The sequence below is a fragment of the Hipposideros armiger genome, unplaced genomic scaffold, assembly GCF_001890085.2.
Source record: "Hipposideros armiger isolate ML-2016 unplaced genomic scaffold, ASM189008v1 scaffold_63, whole genome shotgun sequence".
NCBI lineage: Eukaryota > Metazoa > Chordata > Mammalia > Chiroptera > Hipposideridae > Hipposideros > Hipposideros armiger.
In genome coordinates, this window is record NW_017731413.1 from 3662544 (window position 1) to 3683522 (window position 20979).

The window sequence follows — 20979 nt, forward strand, 5'->3', positions numbered from 1 at the left end:
CTTGAGCAACGTTGACCAAAGTGTCCACTTGTATACATTTTTTTGGCACCCCAGTATATACTGCAATGGGCTCAATGTTTGTGTCTTCAAATTCCTATGCTGAAATCCTGACTCCCAACATGATCCCATTAGGAGGTGGGGCCTTTAATAGTTAATTAGGCTTGAAGGTGACGCCCTCATGAATGGGATTCGTGCCCTTATAAAAAGGACCCCCCAGAGTCTCTCCCTGACTTTTCACCAAGTGAGGACACAGCAAGAAGACAGCCATCTATATACCAGGAGGCGAGCCCTCACCAGACCTCAAATCTGCTGGTGCCTTGATCTTGGATTTCTCAGCCTCCAGAACTGTAAGAAATCAATGTTTGTCGTTCAAGTCAGTCACCCAGTGGCATTTTTGTTACAGCAACTTGAACAGACTAAGACATATTCCAAATCATTGAATCCGCGTAACAACCTACTAGAAGAGCACTAGCTCGTCATCCCCACTTTACAGATGAGCAAGCTGAAGCACAAGATGATCGTTTTTTCCCCAAGATGAAATGATACAAGTAGCAGAGCCAGGATTCAGAACCACGCAGTCTCACTTTAGAGACCTCACTCTTACCACATGCTCTAGGCTACTTCTGTCTCTCTAAAAAGAAACGTCTCAAACACTTTTCAGCAAGTATGAAAACCAATTAGTTCTATCCACATTTGAAATGTTTATATAGCTCTTTCTTTTTAAAATTTCTGTATTATAATAAATAATGGGATGGGAGGTGGAGTGAACTAGCAAGGAGAGAGGGAATAGGAGCTGGGGAAGGATATAGACCAGGGATAATAGACATGAAGAAACTAAACAAAATGTCACACTGGTGTCAATAGATGACCCAGAATGAGTACATCTCCTTTGAAATCAATTACTTGACTTTTTTCAAAAGAAAAGTAAAGTTACTCTTTATATCTGATCTAGAAACATAACAACTTTATGATTAAAATGTATGAAACTTGAAACTCCTTTGGGGCATCTCTAGGATTTAATTTGTATATGTAGCACCTTAGTACAGTGTTTGGGAACATAACTGAGATCAATAAATGTTTCTTGAATTGAACTGAACAAAACTGAGACATGCATGATTTTTTTAAAAGCAGATAGCTGAAAATTCCTTGCTCTTTTCAGCCTTGATTGAAATTTTTGGGGTGTTTAGTTCTCCCACTATAATTGTTATATTTGCTACCAAATACCTTTCTTTCAAAAATCAAATGCCTGTCACATGTTATAACATAATCTAATAAACCTAGAAGAAATAGAAAATACTATAACAGTAGAACTTCCCAAGTCCCTGACTATGTTTTACTTACTTGAACAAAAGTTAATGCAGTGCTCTACAGTTGTGGTTTTCAAACTTCTTTATAACAGTAAAATTAAATTTTCAAATGAAATTCCATCAGAATCTCAACTAGTAAAAACAGATTAGGGTGTAACTACCAAATCTGGGCTCCTGAGGCACCTCAGAGAAAACCTGGGGATCCCTGAAATTCAGTTTTAAAACCAGCCTGTATTAGCTGTACTTAAACATTCATACCCCCAAATAAGTCATTTCTATAAATACTGGCCACTGTGTGCAAAGTGACTCCAAATAATAACCAGTCGTTGTATTCATGGACTGGAAAGTAGTATTTCATTAAAAATATTAACTCTTTAGGGCCGGCCAAGTGGCTCAGTTGGTTAAGAGCTCACTCAAGAGCGCAAGCTCTGAGCAAGAGCAGTTCGAGTCCCGGCCCGAGCTGAGCTGCCACTGAGCTGCCAACAGGTGGCAGGATGGCTCAGCCAAAAAAAAAAAATCAAGATCGCGCTTAGATATTTCCCAAAAAAAAACTGTGAGACCCAATAAGAACAAAAATATAAAAAGACTTATAATTATAAGTCAGGATATCACTCAATCTCTTATTCTAATGATTAAAAAATATAGAATTTTGGCAAGGTGCAATTCTTGTGATATTTTAAATCTGACTATAAATTAGGTATAATAGCCTTCTTCGATACAATTAAAAATTATCCAAAATAGCTATTTCACCTGGGGAGAGGTGCAGACACAGGAATGCAAGGTTGCTGCTAAATGGAAAATGCCTCCTGAATATCCATAAGTCTTCATACAAGATTCTCAATTCATAAAAGAAAGGAAAATGAAGCAAAAAAAAAACAACCAATTACAACATTTCAGATAGAAAAGGCACAGAAACATAGCAATTGTACAAAAATGACACAAATGATATCTAAACAAATATTAGGTCAATAAGAAATTTTAAATGCTTCAAAGTGGACTCTAATGCAATTAAAATAGACTTAGACTATTATTATCATGAATCTATAATTCATATGCCTACTATGTCCAAAATGGAAGTGAAGAGGCTTTTAATATTAAAACATACATATATAAAAGATTGAAATAAAAATAACAAAAGTATCTATTCAGAAATCCCTGTAAGAAAATATATACCATTGCTTGGTACAAATTATTTACTGCAATTGAGAAACCATACAGTGCCTTACAAACATGATAAACCATAAAAAAAACATGGGATTAAATAATTCTCATTGGTCTGAAAAATAGAGGCTGCAGATTTTCAATTATATAAACAATAACTTCTAAGACTTAAAGAGTACTAGAATGGATAACTCTCCATGCTGGAAAGAGAGAGAGAGGCCACCAAACCTTCCTTTACCAAAGTGAACTGATGGCTTCTGATTTAATATCCTCCTGGTCTCTCACTTACCAACATGGCAGCAGCTAAGTAGAGCGTTCTTATTCACCTCAAAACCATTACTCAGAATAAAATCCATCATCCTTGCAAGGCCTAGGATCCTGCAAGATCTGGCCCCCAGCTTGTTCTCTGACATCATCTCCTCCACAGTCTCAGATTCTATGATCACCACCAGTGTTCTCCAGCCATACATGCCTCTTCGCTATTCCTTCAACAACCAAGCACACTCTCAACCTCAGGACCTTTGCACTTCTTGCTACCACTACCTTGAACATTCTCTCACCTCACCTATAAAGAGCATATTTTATCAGATAAAATTACGTGAATTTTTCAAAAAAGCAAATAAATATTCACCATGAAAAGCAGTTCTTTTAATGTGAAAAGCTAATTTTTCTTCTCTGTAGTTTTCCAAAGGAAAGATCAAACCTTTGTTCCTCTTTACATTGATCAGAGGTTCTATTGCAATAAGAAGAGTTAAATCCTTCTCTGCTTTCTTTGACTCTGGATCATTCTGTCTCTAAGAGAATTATATCCCATAAGTTAATGAGTAATTCAGTGTCATTCTAACAAAATAAAACAAATTAATGATTCTGCATATATTACCTGGAGAAAATCAACAAGCTGCTCAGCTGATGATTCAAATAAACCCCATTCCTCATAGGTAAAAGCTAATTTTATAAATTTCACAGCAGCATCCATAGAAATACCCTTCTTTCTTTTTATAATAAGTTGCAGAAGAGATGTTTGTGGAAAACCAAACATTCCATCTGTACCAGTATTTGACCCTAGGAAAGGAAAGAGAGAGGTTTGAATGTCATTCATACAAAGAAATATTTACTAAATATTTACTATCAGATACTACCAGGCACTAGGGAAACAATGGAAAAGAAACACAATCCGGAGTTTACATTCTAGTGGTGGAAAGAAGAAATCTTAGTGGGAAAATTCAGGGTGTCATGGGGACAAAATGGAAGGGCATCAAACATAGGCTTAGGATAGGACAGCAGTCCGGGAAGGCTACTCACAGAATGCCAAACGTATTCATGGAGTTAACGAGTCAAATAGGCACCTAGATATTACAGATAGAAAGCTCAAGAAAGAGATCTAAAATAGGGATATAGCTTTTAGAGTCATCATTATATAGACACAGCACATGATAGGATCAGCCATGGACAATGTACAGCTGCCTAGGACAGAACACTAAGGAACACCAACAATAAGAGAAGCGCAGAGGGGAAAAGGTGGCAAATAAGAATGTTTACAGAGAAAGAACTAGTCAACAGCAGCAAATACTACAGAGAGTAAAGGGGGGAGAGCACTGAAAAGTGCCCCCTAGATTAAGCAATAGGGAGGTTGTCATGGCATTCTCAGCAGAGCGCTGGGGACAGAAGACTGCTTATGTACAAGTAGAAAGGAAAAAATTGTAACAGTGAAAACAGACAATTCCTTCAATAAATCTGACGATAACAAGAGGAAGAAATACAGGGAGGAAGCTGAAATAGGACACAGGATGAAGGGATAGTTCAGAGATAGTAGGCTTAAAGACCTAATGAGGAAAAGAAGAAACATACCTTCCATTTTAATAAGAGACAGTAGAGAGGATGGGTGCAGATGAAGTATGAATTTTCAGGTTTGGGTGAAGGACGTCAAGGAAATTCTCATCTGAGATCTTGTATTTTCCCTGTGAAGATGATCCCAAACTGTGGCACAGAGACTCCCTGCCCTCACACAGGTGTGTGCATGCAAGTGCAAACGCATGCACACACATCCTTAGCTCACTTAGAAGTACACAAGCTACGGTCTAAGTCTTAGCTTTTTCATCCCTCCTTCCAGGCAGACATGATAGACAAGTCAGCTGATGTTCCAAGACAACAGAAGGTAAAGTAAGCTCATGAGAAAAAAAAATTAAAAGCACAAATACCTTGAAACAATGATCACAAATGACAACATCCTTTACCAGAGGAAGCAGAAAAATGGAACAGAGTGAACCACAGCTTAAGCTTAATAAGTATTCTCTCAAAGAAATATGAGAGCACACACTAGAAATATGAAGCAAGAATAAACTCCTAGAAAAGAGAATCAAATGGGTACTAGGAATAAAGTATATTATTGAAATAAAGAACTCAATAGATGGATACAATAGAACAGTGAGAACCAAAGAACAAATTAGTGACCTGGAAAATCAGATTGAGAAACCTTTCCAGAAGGCAGTCAAAAGGATTAAAGAGATAAAAATAATGAAATAAATAAGATATGGAGAATGGATGTGTTAATATTTATCTATTAGGAGCCATGGATAATTAAGAAAAGTAAACATAAGGGAAGGAATGAAGAAGTAACATGAAAAAATTTAAAGAAAAATGTAAGACCTCAAAGTATTTCCTGTATTACTAAATCTACCTCTACACCCAATTTAATGAAATGTAAGAACATAACAGGAAAGAGAAAAATATAAAAGCTAAACCCATAAAACAACAAGAAATAAACTGACTTCTCAACACCATATGAAAGACTGTAGAGAAATACCTTTAAAATTTTAAAAGAAACAAACTTTTAAGGAAAATATTATATCCAGCTAAACTATTTCAAAGTTCTTAGTTTGTATTTCAGCAAAAAGAAATTAATTTAGAAAGAAGCAGTGGAAAATGGGAAGTAAGAGTGAGGAAAAAAAGTTAATAAATGTATTTACCGTCTTAAAAAGCAATGACTAGGACTTGTATCTAGAACATACAAAGAACTCTCAAAACTCAACAGAAAAAAATAAACAATCTAATTAGAAAATGGGCAAAAAACACTGAAGAGGAAGAGCCTGTAAAGATGGCAAATGAAAAGATAAGCACATAAAAGAATGTTCAGCATCATTAGCTACCAGGGAAAAGCAAATTAAAGCCACAATGAAATATCACTATACAACTCTCAGAATGGCTAAAAGAAAAAAAAAATAGCGGCAATAACAAATATTGTTGAGGATGAAACTGGATCATCATACGTTGCTGGTGGAAATATAAAATGGTGTAGTCATACTTGAAAATAGTATGGCAGTTTCTTACAAAACTAAATATGCCTATGACCCAGCAATTGTACCTTAAGTATTTATCCCAGAGAAACAAAAACTCATGTTCATACGAAGACCTGTACTCAAGTGTTTATAGCAGCTTCGTTCCTAAAAGCCAAAAAGTGGAAACAACTCAAATGTCCTTCGACAGCTGAATGGTTAAATAAACTATGATACACCATGGAATACTACTTTGCAATACTAAGAAATGAATTGTTAGTACACACAAAACCTTGGATACATCTCAAGGGAATTATACTGAGTGAAAAAAAATCTACAGTCACCTAGTTTATGACAAAGGGATAGTATAGCAAATGGGGGAAGGAAGGTGTCCTCAACAAAGGGTGCTGTGTCAACTGGATATTACATGGAAACAAATAAAACTTGATACCTACCTCCTACCAACAAAAAAAATCCAAATTTAGACCTAATGTTAGAGGTAAAATGATAAAGTTTCTAGAAGAAAGCATAGAAATATATCTTTATGACATTAGGGTAGCAGATATTTCTTAAACATGACACAAAAATATAAAGGATACGTTTCAATAAATTGGGCCACATTAAAATTAAGAATTCCTGTCCCTATTAGAGACTAAATGAAAAAGTGAACCAGAAAACAAAGAAACAAGTAAGCAAACCTAAACTTGGCTCTCTGAGCTTTGACTCTGGGTACAGGAGAAAAATACTATTCATGGAGAATCTATACTCACAAGTCATAGATTTGGGACCCAACTTCACAACAGAATATGTATAACATAAAGCATAGACAGATACCATTTCATATCTACCAGACTGGCAAAATTTAAAAATGAGAATACCAAGCATTGGATAAAATAAGGAACAATGGGAACTCTCCTTCACTGCTCTTGAGCATCAACTTTGGAAAGCAATTTTGCATTATCTGGTAAAGTCACAGATATACATCCTATGCAGTACTGATTTCATTCCACTACTAAGTATACACCCTTGAAAACCCTATGAACCTATGCTTTATGAAACATGTATAAGAATGGTCTTTGCAACATAAAATATAACAACCCCAAACTGGAAGGAGTTTAGATCCATTCACAGGTGACTAGGCCAAGCGGAAGATTCATACAGTGACAGCAGAGAAAATGAATGAATTATAGCTATAGGTCCTGGGTCAAACATAATATAGAGAAAGAAAAACCCCAATACATACATTAAGATTCCATTTCCCTTCACGGTCTTACCACATATTATAAAGATAAAACCAGGATCGGATCCCTACTGTTCAAATCCTGTATGCAGGTTGTAGGTTCTTTAGACCAAGCACTATATTCACAGTTGTACTCACAGAACCTAGGAGACCACCAGACATAAAGATACCCAATAGAAACTGTTGAATGAATTAATAAATTTTGGACACCAAAACAAAACAAAAAGAATTCCTATTCCGTAACAGCTATAATTCAGAGAATGAAAAGGCAAGCCACCAAATGAGAAAAGATATTTCCAATACATGTATTCAGTAAAAGACTTGCATCTGGAATCTATAAATAATTCTTTGAACCAGTAAGAAAAAAGCCAAGAGCCCAATAGAAAAATGGAGAAAACACCTTGTTGGTTTGCAAAGTGGCTCCCATACATAGAGGTCAAGGAGAGACCCAAAAAGAGAGACAGACCTCCAGATGGGTAGGTGGCAGTTTTAATGAGCAAGGGAACTTACACGTGAGGCTTGTCTTAGGAGGCCACAAGACCAGTAGATCTCCACATCTGCTCGCCAAAAGTATATATAGAGGACCTAACTGGGGTCAGTCACATATACTGTCCAGGTGGTCTCCACAACACTTGACTCTCTCAAGGCTATGTCCCTGAAATGGTTACTAGTGTGAAAACAGTAGGCAGGACGTACAGTCCAAGGACAGGGGAGGGAGAAGGAGTCTCTGATTGCCCAGGTCCAGCTCACAGGTCAGCTGGTAGTCACATCCTCTCGATGACCTCTGCCAACAGATCTGAACCCGCACTTCACAGCACCGGATATCCAAATGGCAAAGAAATGTATGAAAAGGTGCTCAGCTTCAGCAGTCATCAGAGAAATGCAAATTTATTCCATAATGGAATACTACTGAACTCACACAACAATGTACAAAATAAAAAAAGACATAAATCTAAATATCAGCACCTGGAGCAATTAGAACTCTCATAAAACGCTGATGAGAGTGTAAACTGGTAAAAATCACTTTGGAAAGCAATATGTGCTAAAGTAAAATACACACATACCCTATGTTGTAACAAAATTCCACACCAACAGAAATGCATAGCGGATAACGTTAACAGACCTCTCTCACCAATTTACAAAACAAGCAGACCAAAAAAATAGTAGAAATAAAGAAAATTTAACTACATTATTTACAAACTAAATATATATATATATATATATATATATATATATATATATATATATATATATATATATATATATATAGCAATGCACCCAACAACAAAGAATACATAATCTTTTCAAGTACATACAGGCTATTTACCAAAACTGACCATAAATTAGACTATAAACACATCTCAACAAATTTCAATGGCTTCAAATAATACAGAACATGCTTTCTGACAACAGTATAATTAAGCTAGAAATAGATAATAAAAAATAATTAGAAAGTTTCTATATGTTTTGATTCATGCATGACCCATATACTACAGAAGTCACAAAGGGAATTAAGAAATATTTTTAACTAAATGGTAATGCAGTAAGACACAGCAAAGCTCCAAGTACATAGCTACAGCTGCATTTAGAGAGAAATGTCTTAATATGCATATATTAATTAAGGGGGAAATCCTGAAAATCGATTATGTAAGCTTCCAAGTCAATTTCTTTTTGAATCAGCAAAATAAGGCCAAGAAAAATAAATTAAAGGAAATAATAAAAAACAAAATAGGGCCAGCCAAGTGGCTCGTTGGTTAAGAGTTGGCTTGGGAGCACGAGCTCTGAGCAGCAGGGCTATCAGTTCGGATCCCACATAGGCCAGTGACGCTATACCTTCTACAGCTAAGATGGTGAATAACGGCTTGACCTGGAGCTCAGCTGCCTTGAGTTGCCGAGGACGGCGTAGGCTGCAGTGGGGCTGCAGTGGGCTGCCATAAGCTGCTGTGAGTGGCTAGCAGCCAGCGTGAACTGCCAAGAGCCGCCGTAAGCGGCCATCCAACGGCCAGCGAGCGACTGCCTCACCCGGGAAGAGCGCAATGATAATACCAACATGGGCCAGAGAAGCAACGTCCTCCACAACTAGACAGAAGAACAAATGGACAGCAACTTGTCTGTTCCCCTTCCCCGATTCCCCAATGCTTTTCCCTTCCAATTCCCCAATAAAATCTTTACCAAAAAAAAAAGTAGATAAGCAATCAATGTGATTCACCACATTAACAGAAATAAAAGAGAAAAGCTACTTGATCAACTCAATAAATCTCATTAAGTCCAGAATAAGCTTTTGATGAAATTCAACTACTCACGGTTAAAAACAAATAAAACTATTAGCAACTCCTTAGTCTGGAAAAGAGTATCTAAAAAAATCCTTTAGCAAATATCATTTTAGTGGTAAAATGTGGAAAGCTTTCCATTAGAGATGATAAATGAGACAAGGATATCTGCTATCACCACTTCCATTCCATGTTTCATTGGAGATCATATCCAGTGCAATAAGTCAAGAAACGTAAGAAAAAAAGAAATAAAAACTTTTAAGAATTAGAAAGAAATATAATTGTCATTATTTACAGGTGACTGTATACACAAAAATCCAACAGGAAATCTACTAATAAATTATTTGAATTATCAATTAAGTTTAGCAAGTTTCCTGAATTCAAAATCAATAAAAATTGGGTATGAGTTTATGGGTGGACTACCACACTAAAAACTTATCTTACTCCTGTTCTACAATACAATATTATCTCAACAAGTTATTTACTTATTAAAAGTTCTTTTCCTGCTATAAACAGTTCTGAGATAACATCACGAATTTCTACTTCATCTGTAACAACAGGTCCAGTTTGTAGTGTTCGCCTATTTGAATCAGAAAGAGCTTCCAAGACAGCCAGAAACTGGGATGCAGTGCTATCAAACATCTCATCCAACAACCGTTCTGTGATGGTACGTGGCCACGGCAACTAGAATTCAAACAAAAAATATACAGTCCATTTTTTAAAAGTTCTACAATGTCTGATATTACATGGCAAAGATAAGTAAGACATGCTTAATTTATGTTAAAAGAAAGAGTGGTTGGCCTATCAACGAGATGGCTGCTTTTAAGATTTTCAGTTTTTTGAGGTGTCACTCCAGACTCTATTAAAGTTCATGTCACGTTACCATTGTATCAAAGACTTCGCTATTTCTTTATGTTTTTTTTCTGAGGCAACATAAAAAGCCTGTTTATTACTGTCTTTTTATTAGGGCAGCATCAATCTCCATATGCTTTGTGGTATCTAAATTACAGCCTTGAAGAACTGATGATACTCGAACGTTGGTTGCCTAAGAATCTCTCAGGCATGCTTTTCAGATTCATAGACCACATCTCCAGGGAGTCAGTGGGTCCAAGTGGGACATTTTTAATAAGCACTGCAGAAAATTCCTCAAACCCAAATTTGAGACAATATTTTATATAAATAACTGGTTTTATGCTAGTTAACTCTTAAGAAAGAGTTGAACAGCTGTATACTAATAAACTAGTAACTGTTAGAGCCCTGTGTGAATTCCTAGGCACTCTGCTTCGAATTGTCCCAGAATGAGTTCACCTCCTGCAGATAGCTTGCCTCACGCTTTATTCTCTCTGACAAATTACCTGTTCTCTGTATTTAGGTTACAAGGAAATAAGGCAGGTAGCTCTAGTTGGCTTTTCTAGAATCCATGTCCAGTTAGAACATACCCGTCATATTCCCCATGATTCCTTTGCTTCTTTCCTGTTCTCAGGACAAACTCGGGAAGACAGAAAAACAAAAGCAGGGAAAAAACCCAAACAGATTACAGTAATTTTTTTTTTAAATATCATAGGAAAACTAGCAAAAAGTGGAACAGAATATTTATCAGGGCTATAGATGAATACCAAATAAAGGATTTTAAAATGTAAATATTTAAAAGATCTATAAAAAAGATTTAAAGCCCAAGCAATTAAAAAAAAGGGTTGTCAAGTGTGACAAGAAAAATATTAATGTCTATAAAAACAATGAACTCATTCAAATATATTTTAAAAATTAAAGTCTCTAGTAGATACATGGTCATGGTCAAAGACTGAAAGATAAGTTACAAATAAAGGAAACAGAGTAAACACAAATATAAGGGAAAGTTGAATCAAGAAAATAAAGTTAAAACAAGCCATTTAATGAAAGCTGAATTATAAAAAAATAAAGAAACCATAATATCAAAACGATAACAGCTTGTGGTAAAATTGGTACATGCAAGTTGTCACCTTTAAGAACCAATTTTGGAAATTAATTTGGCAATATATATCAAGAGAAATAAAAGTGTATCCTTTCATTCAAATCCTACACCTGGGATTTATCCACAACAAATTAAAGAAACAAAAACATAATTTAAGATGTTAATTGCATCAATATTTATAATAGTAAAGAACTGGAAACAAGATAACAGTAATAAAAATATTAGACAAATTCTGGTTCATATACTGCATAGTGTATATATAAGACCATCTTGAAAAATATCGGGATGGATGAGAAACTGAATGACACAAACCATGCAGTCTGTTCCACTTCTAAATACTATGGTTTCCATGATCTAGTCTATAAGATGCATTGTTAATTCCCCAACATAGTATATCTACCCCAGTCAAGCTCAATTTCTCACTGTTGCCCAATCAATTTTACTTACTCCTGCTTCCAACCTATGATCATGCTCTAATCCTTTACTTCGAATGTTTCCCCTCGTTTCCTGTTTATAGACAACTCCTGATCATTATTCCAAAGCCATTCAAAAAGAAAGAGCTGCAACTTAGTTAACTTTGCTATATTCCACCACACTTGAAACAACAGTAAGTGTTCAATACATGGCTACAGAATGAATGAATGAAAAATAAATAATAGCAATAACTAATATTTACCCAGGACCTACTCTGTGCCAGGAACATTCTCAGGGCTTTACCTGTAACTCGTAACACCATTATTTCCTCCTTAATTCTTATGACGAGCTATAATTATTTATTTATTATGTAATCTCTCCACTAGAATGTAACCTCAGTCCATCTTGTTCACATAGCAGCTACTTTAAAAATATGTATTGAATGAATCACTAAACAATCATTAGGAGTCTGAATTAGCAGTCTTTAAAAGAATCTTTTGAAAGTCAGAATGATTTACTGTAAGCTAACCATTGCCTTACACACTCAAAAATGTTTCATAAAATAGATTTAATACATACTGAAATTACTTTCTTTTGTAGGATATATAATAAAATTATTTCATACATATAAAGCAGGACATTCTGCAAAATATGTCAAAGTAATATACCATGACTATAAAAAGGGTATGTTGACTATTTTCTGTCAAAACTACCCACTAAACAATTATAATTTTTTCCTAAAAAGATATACCACCAGAACGTTCCATATAATGATCTTAAAAGAAACTAGAAATTAATGTTTTTAATGCAATGCTATGTGGAATTTTAAACATTTTTCTTTGCAAATATATTTAATTTTTATACCAGCATGATTATAAATCAAGTCCTAATAATGTGCTAATTAATGACAATCTCCCAGCTTTGAATACTTAAATTTGGTTTGCTTAGAAACAAACAAACAAAAAATGTTAATGAGAAAAAAAGGCTTGTCCCTGCTTTCTTACAAACACTACAGCATTACTGGTTAACAGCACCAGGTGCAGACAATTCAACAGCTCGCCCGTGGAATCACTATAATTTGGCACGTTACCATCCCACCAATTATACGCCTTGGCTGGTAAAGGATACGGCTTAAAAGGGCTGTATGAAATGTAGTGCTTCTGGGCTCAGGGGTCAATACATCATAGTCACACTAAGTAGCAATAAAAAGCTACCGTGGCCAAGTAATACTTGAATTTAAATATTATGATTTGTTTAAAATTTTAAAAAAAGAATTACTCCTAAATGTTATAAGAAGAAACAAGAGAACAGCAGTCCATGCAGTAGTGAGAAAGCATGGACTAGCGACCTGGGTTCTGGTCCCAGTGCTGCCAGCAGCTGCCTGCGTGATCTGGAGCCAGTAATTTAAATACTCTGGGCTTTATTTTCCCCATCTTAGAAAAGAACTGAACCACGTGATTTCTAAAACCCTTCCAGATTCTGAGATTCTACTGCTATTCGGTTAGAAGCTGCTTTTCTTCCCCGTCGTTTTCATTGTCAGTCTCTACAAAGAAGCTCACAGAGGGGAGTTTATGACCATCTAGAACAGTCAGGGAAAGCTTCAAAGAAATATAGACCTGGCCTGAAGGAATACTGACCTTCAGAAAGGTAAAGGGGAAGACAGTGGGAGAAGGCGAGGGCATGAGGGAGGAAAGGCAGAGGACCCCACAAGGCATACCTACACCCCAGGCCCCTCCTGTGACCGCCCTTCCTGCTGTCTGCCAAATACCTTTGTGGCTGGAAGGGGCCACGTGATGAGCTTTAACATGTGAGAAGAGATTGCTGTCCCTTCCATGCTGGGCATTGCTGCCTGTGCGAGATCCTTCAAAGCTCTCTGATATCCCCTCTGACAGAACCCCTGGCAGTTTTTGAAATGAGGGCTGCTCGCCCATCTGGCCCTGAGCAGCGGTCATAGCACAGCCCCCTGATAACTATAATAACTTGACTCCAGTGGGAAATAAATACTAGTTATTTTTAAGCCACCGAGATATGGGGGTTGTTTGTTGCTACACTATGACCTCATTCCTAAACACGCCCAATGGTGACGCCTGAAGTGGATGAGAAAAGGTGCCTCCACCTCAAAGACTTCTACACTAACACCGAGCGGAGCTGCCGAAACAAAGGCCTCTGCGGAGCCACTCGGGCCGGGGCGTTCCCACCTTTCCCAGGCTCTTCTCCCGCCTCTTGCCCTTTAAAGTTACAAAACGGGGATTGTGTAAAGGTACAAAAGGCTTTGAGAAAGGGATGAAGTGAGGTCCTGTCCAAACTGGGAAGGGATTCTTCTCTCTGCTCGCCACTGGTGCAGAGAATAAGGGTGCAGGGTCTCCTATTTAGTGACAAGGCTTAAAAGATTCAGAGGTATAATACAAATACACCAAAAACAAGTCTGAAATGGAGAAGACATTCTTAGACTTACGGTTTGTACTTCCCTTAGATTCACTCTTATCTTTGGTCTGAACAAATTTTTGCTTTTCCTTCTAGACTCAAACACTCCTCGTTTGAAGATCATCACCGCCATCTGCCTCAGAAAGAAGAATTATATATGAAGTAACAACGGGACGCACTTCTCAACTACTAATAGGAAGTGCTTCATCAACTGTAGAGTGCAGTAAATTTCTTTTATTTCATGAAATTTTTATACCTTTATTGTGGCCTCTCTATAACATCTTCCGGATTCTTCCTGAGACTGTGAGGAACCCATTAATTCCAGTTGCCTTAACTCATCAATTTTAGCTAAAGCACGCCGAGCAAATGCCTAGATGCAATTAAAATAAATTTAAATCATAATAAGCAAGAGTACGGTGATTAAAAATGTATCAAGACAGCATGTTTTATTCTGCCAGACATGTAATTGGTGAATTAAACTCTAGGCTGATGCTGACTCTCTATAACATGGTAGCTATCTAATCTATCACGTCCTATGAAAATCACTAAATCCTGTGGATCTAAAGTTAATACACTGTCAGATATGCTAGCTTTATGAATTAAGACATTTTAAAAGTAAGGAAAGCCAAATTCTAGGTTAAACAGCAGCTTTATATAGGGTGGTGCGAAGGTAACTGCGGTTCTTGCAATTGTTTTTAACCTTTTAAACTGCAATTACTTTTGCACCAACCTATAGATTATCACTTCTCTGGCGTCACACACACACACACACACACACACACATCCTCCTCAGTGCTCTTCTTGAATCCTAACCTTCCTACCAAAACACACTGTATTATCTATTAAAATGTTCACATTGCCACTAAACTGTGAGGTCCTTATCGGGTCTTATTCATTTTCGTATCTCTAATACCCACCATATAGGAAGGATTTATTAATATCTGAGGAAAGAAAGGAAGGAGGGAGGCTTGCTTAGTTAACCAGATCACTATTAATATAATTCTCTAGAGATAATAACAAAAAGAGTTCAAGTCACATAATTTATCAGTTCTTTCAAATACTGCATTTATAATTTACAATGTTTCATAAAGATGCTTCCAGACCACAATGAAAACATATACGAGGGGTTAAATTTTTCTGTAAGGAAGAATTTCATTGGCATCAAGTGCTCAAACATTAGGTAAACGTTCCATTGCCTGATAATTTTAAAGCTAGAGAAATATGCCACCACGAATACACCACAATTAACTATACATACATGGTGAGCAATTACTGGAATGTATCCTAGGCTGGAAAATGTATCCCACAAGGGTTGTATTAGGCTACTCCCCTGCCTCTGGGCCACTACCATCCAACCCTTCAGGGTTCGTTCGGGCAGGAAAAATTAAGTGTAAAGGAGCCATTAACTAACTGGCCAGATGATTTATTTATGGTTGTGAACAGGATATGAACAGGGATTTGCACAGCTGTGAAGGCTCTGTCCTGCACAAGACTTCCAGTCAAGTGGTTGAGTGAGGGCTGAAATCCAGCCCACACTGCACTCAACAAGCCATGTTCCCTGGTGCCGGGATGTGTTGGCCCAAAGAAAGCGGTGCCTATTTTAATTCTCACCAAGGCCCCATCCACTGACGAGCCAAGAACCGTGTGCTGTAGAGATGTGCATTTTTTTTTATTTACATAGAGGCACTGTATAGGCCAATAGAAGCCCCAACCAGTTAAGTTATATTTCAAGTATTCAGTCCAAAAGATACACAGGAAAAGAGAAAAATAAAATAGAATAATGAGAAATAGACTGAAATAAACAAATGGTAGCTGGAATTAGAGACAAGCAAGACAAATGGATGGTAGGTGCATGGAATACAAAACGTAACAGGGAAGGAAAGTGACTTGCATACAAAAATATGATGAGGAAGAAAAGATACCAGAAATCCTACTCAGAAAAGCAGCAAAGAAGGTAGAAGTGAACAGAGAATAAAGGAGCGGGCAGTAAGCGGAGCAAGACACCAGCAGGCCAGAGAAGCCAGGCAAATTTCTGCAAATAAAGCCTAAGACTTCTGTCTCTGCTTCATTGCAATTCTTTGGGTTTTGTTTGTTTGTTTGTGTTTTTCTTACTGTGCATCTAAAAAAGAAAATGCTGCATGAGTTGTACTTTAAAATATTAGACTCCTCAGAATTAAAAAGTAGCATACCTCCCCATGCATCCCAGCTTGGCAGTCATAGTAGCACTGGCAGACAGCTGTATAAAGAGTAGCTCTCCACGTCAAGTACCTGACAGACAGCAGTGGGACTGAGGATTCCATACATATACTGGCCCACAGGAGATATTCTAAGGCCTGAAGAAGAAAGGGCACAACTGAATGTATTTTCACTTTAAGCTAATAATTATGATTTTTATTCAATATAATCAGATTATAAATTGTGAGCACAAATTGCTGACTACTTAAACCAAAACTACCATAAATAATGAGTCAAAAAAAACAAGCATTTAAAAAGTAAAAGAATAATTTAGAGAACTCAAAATCTCAAGTTAACCATTTTAGGATGTCTTCCTGCTTAGCTCCTAAAGTCTCATGAACTTGACTTATTTTTATTAACTTGTATCAATTGTCAGTGATAGTCTAGGAGCTAATTGCAACAATACAACTGTTATTAGCTGGCCTGAAACCTATGTATTATTTTGAAAATAACCTGGTATAGCAGGATAGGGAAAATGAAAAGGGCTTACAGACTGGGGCCTACGATACTTAGTAGAAACAATTCAAGATTGGAATCAAATAGACGTGAGTTTCAGTCCCAATTTTATCACTTGGAGCTATTTCATTTTACCTCTCCAGGCCTCAATTTTCTCACCTGTAAAAATGGGTATTTTGACACATCACAGCAGTGCTGTTATGTACATGATGTGCTAGGATGGTATTTGGCACATTGTGAGCACTGCCTCAACGGTGCCTATTTCCAGTGTAATTATTCCCAAGGTACAATGTGAAACAAAATGGTGGGGAAAGGGTCGCCATTGTATTGCTTTGTTTGTAGGACTATATGTAAAAGCCTCTTGTGCTATTTTAGCGGAATGAGTTTTCCCTATCAGTCCATTGATAATTCTTTTTAAACATATTCTTCCCACAAACCCTATATTAGGAAACACTATTTGACTATATATATTCTTCAGTTAATTTTTTCAGGTTTTTTTCCTTGTCTTCAAATATATTCCAAAAGCTCAAAGGGTAATTGGATTATATTGCCCTTCATTTGATTGACTATAAGAAGAAATTTGATCTGTGTTCCACATATTTTTATAAAAAATATTACTGGGACGAAAATAAGAATCTGTGCGCTAACTATCTGAGAATATCAAGTCCTAAAATCTGTCCATGGAAATACCAGCCTTCACCAAGCAGGTTCTCTTATAGCTCCCTGAACCACTGAGTCCTCGCGCACTTGTCTCCCTGTCTTTGGTCTCACCATGGCCCTTCTCCTTATACGCCCCCTTCCTGATACATTGTCCTTACCTACACCCGAGTTACCTTTTTAATATGCAAATTGGGTCGTGTCACTCTTGTGCTTAAAACACTTCAATGGTTCCCTGCTGCCTATATGACAAAGTGCAAACCTTGTATACGGCACCCAAAGACAGTCCCTGCCTACCCCCACTCTCCGTTACTCTTGACCTTGCATCATATACTTAAAACTGGTCCAATATGCTTTCCATTCCACAAAGCACGCCTTAGTGGTCCAAATATGTGTGCCTTTGCTCACTCTGTTCGCTCCTTCCCCTGCCCTATAAGACCGAGATGAGACCCTACCTCCACTCCTAGCAGTGTTACTTTGGACAGTTTACTTAAACTCCATGTGCCTCAGGTTCTTTATCTGCAAAATAGGTGTAACAGTAATTCTCCTAAAGGATTGTTGGAGGGCCAAATGAGCTAACACACACTAAGTGCTTGGGACATTACACACATAGTAAGTGGTAGCTTTGGTAATGACAATGAAGGAGAAAGGGGAAGCAGGAGAAGGCAGAGGAACAGGAAGAGCAGGGGGAAAAGGGAACTCGCTGTTGAAAAGAAGACTCTTCTAACGTCACTAGAGAGAAATGACGGTTGCCTCATTTCTGTCTCTACTGTCATTGTGTTATGTGTGTGTATGATTTACATGTGTTTTATATACAACATACATGTCACATCCAATAGCATTAACATGCTCACATGTGTGATTCCAAACTAGATGGTGATCTCTTTGAAAATAGGAACAGCGCCTTATTTGTTTTTATATCACCTAGAATAGTGCCAGGTACGTAACGGATATTCCCAAGTGCTATTAAATGAATTCACTGAATAACTCTAAAGTTAGCAGAACCAACCAAGGGAGAGCTAACAACTAGTCCAGATTCTCAAGAAAATAATGATAATAAATTTGAACAACAGAATAAAGTCCCTCTTCCAGTAACAAAGTTGGCCTTCAATAATTGAGGAATTAAGGAAAAGTATATGTATAGTAGTCAAATCCACCCTGAAAAGGCAAATCAACAAAAAGGTCCAGGAAATGCATACATATTAAGCAAACCTACTAGACTGACATATAGTATTTAATAGTAAAAACAGAGAAAACACTAGTGACATTCACACCCCATTACCTCCTTTGGAGCCTTCAAAGACAGTATATATAACGTGTGCATGCAGCTCAGCAGACATCTACAAGAAAGAAGCCTGAAAGGGCAGAATTCCCCACAGTCTAGTCAGTTTTGAATCCAGAGGAAGAGAGCAGAGCTTGACTCAGAATTGCAATATTGTCTGTTACTTACTGGAACGTAAGCTCATCCGACTAGAATGTAAGTTCACTTAGGAAACAGACTTTGTCTTGTTCACCAGAATATCCCCAGCCCCCTAGAACTTTATCTGGTGTATGAACAATCATAAATATTTGTTGAATGACTGACCTGCATTTAAAAGTTTCAGACCATAGTGCCAAATACGGAACTATTTCAAATAATCATAGAATCCAGGGGCTGAAAGCCAATCTAATTTCAGCCTCACCGACATCACCAGAACTACCACCTGATACGCCTGTGCCACTGCCCTCTGTCCAGAATAAAGATCGCTGAGCACTTCTCCAGCTCCCAGCACTACATGTCGCTTTCCCATCATGGTTGGTCTTCCATGGCTTCGCACCAGGCTGCTCATGTCCCGTTGGAGTGTATGACCAGACCACAGGAGAATGACCCTCTCAGTGGCTGGTCCCGGACACCATACCTCCACTAAGTCTGCCTGGGGTGGCTTTATTGCAGTTTTTGTTGTAGCTGCTGTCGTCATTGTTTGCTAACCTTGCCATAACATGAACTGATATAGAGTTAAGAGTTATCAAAACTCGAGTTTTTTCACATACTGCTGCACAAAAATCCTATTGTGGATCTTTGCATTTGGAGTGTTGTGGTTTGGGAGGTATGGGATTAAGCCAGGTATAAATTTCCCCCTTTAAATTCACATGTCTTTCCAAAAAAACCCCGGGTATTAGAAATTTTCTCATTTCAAAATAAAAATAGCTTCGGTTACCAGTTGTTCACATTATATTTGGGTTTTGCCTCAGACGTAACATAAAAGACCCTAAATCATAGATTTTAGTGCCAAAGGGGATCTTAAGAGTAATGTAATCTGACTCCAAGACGCCAAACTGCTTGTAAGCGACAGCTGGAGCTGGAATTCAGGTCTGTGGACTCCCGAGGGCAGTAGCGTTCCTTCCACTACAAAGGGCAACCTTGACAAAGGGAAGTTCAGGAGGAAAAAAGACATCATTTCACATATGTTTCTGAAAAAAAAACCATTCCTGTTAGAGTTGTGAAAAACCATCATTCAGATTTAAAAAATGAAAAGCCATATCCAAAAAACATTTCTTAATTTGTAGCATTTTTTTTCTTGCTCCTAAAAGATAGAACTATTTCTATTAATTAAAAAAAATTGATAGGATTTAAGCGGGACTGTTCTCTTCATAGGAAAAATAAATAAAAAACAACTTTGAAAAACCACGTTACAGGAGCCCAGTGAAAGCATGGTTCCAGCGTTACACACGCAGTTCATCAGCTCAGCCACAGGGTGGCACTGCAGCATCATTTATACCAGCTTTTGAGGGCACCAACAGCAGCATTTCCAAGTTTGGATTTGAAGTTTATGTCATGGAAGGCGGTATAATTTGACAATCATTCTTCAAGCCACAGATGTTACAAACTATTTCAGTTTCATAGTAAATGAAACAGGAATCGTTTTCTTAGAATGAATAGATTCTGCTGTATTTTTAATGTTTGCTGAGTACTATACTCCAGTTTTAAATGCCTCAGAAGAAACTACAGATCATACCATAAATCAAAGTAAAGTTGTCCTATGTTTTTAGGAAAAAAGATTTCAAAATCTACGCTCCCCTCCGCCCCCTTCCCTAAGCTTATGCTGCTGACCTCCCGCAGCACAAAAGGAAGTGTTTCAGCCCATAGTCAGTCTTGGGCTTCAGGAATAGAGTGATGTCAAAAAACCATTAACCCCTCCCACACAGCTCCTCCATTTGAACAGCTCAGCCAAAATAGTCATGACAGGATTAAATTTAGTCAACAGACATGCAATATTCTAATGGTGTTGAGAGGCAATACAGTGATGCATTGGCTCTGGCCTCAGCTACACTTCTAACTAGATGTGTGACATTGAGCAAATAAACGTTTCTGAGCCTTAGCTTCCTCGTCTATAAGAGGAAGGTAATAACAGGACCTTTCTCAGAGAGGTGGTATGAGGGTTAAGTGAGATAATATATGGAAATGCTTAGAAGCATTCCTGATGAATGGGAGGCACTCATCCAACAAATGACGACAATGATGATGATGATGATAGTGCCCACCTCATAAGACTTTAATGCAAAGCCCTTCACACAATACCTAACACATAGTAGGGATTCAATAACAATAACA

At 37.4% G+C, this 20979-nt stretch overlaps 1 protein-coding gene across 1 annotated transcript in view; it reads right to left on the reverse strand.

Moving 5' to 3' along the window:
- Positions 1-20979, reverse strand: part of CFAP54 (cilia and flagella associated protein 54) — a 294961-nt gene that overhangs the window by 251414 nt on the left and 22568 nt on the right. Inside the window, 6 exon segments of the mRNA XM_019641676.1 lie at positions 3100-3262; positions 3349-3530; positions 9736-9934; positions 14071-14172; positions 14296-14409; positions 16229-16372. Coding sequence (XP_019497221.1) covers positions 3100-3262; positions 3349-3530; positions 9736-9934; positions 14071-14172; positions 14296-14409; positions 16229-16372 — 904 coding nt within the window.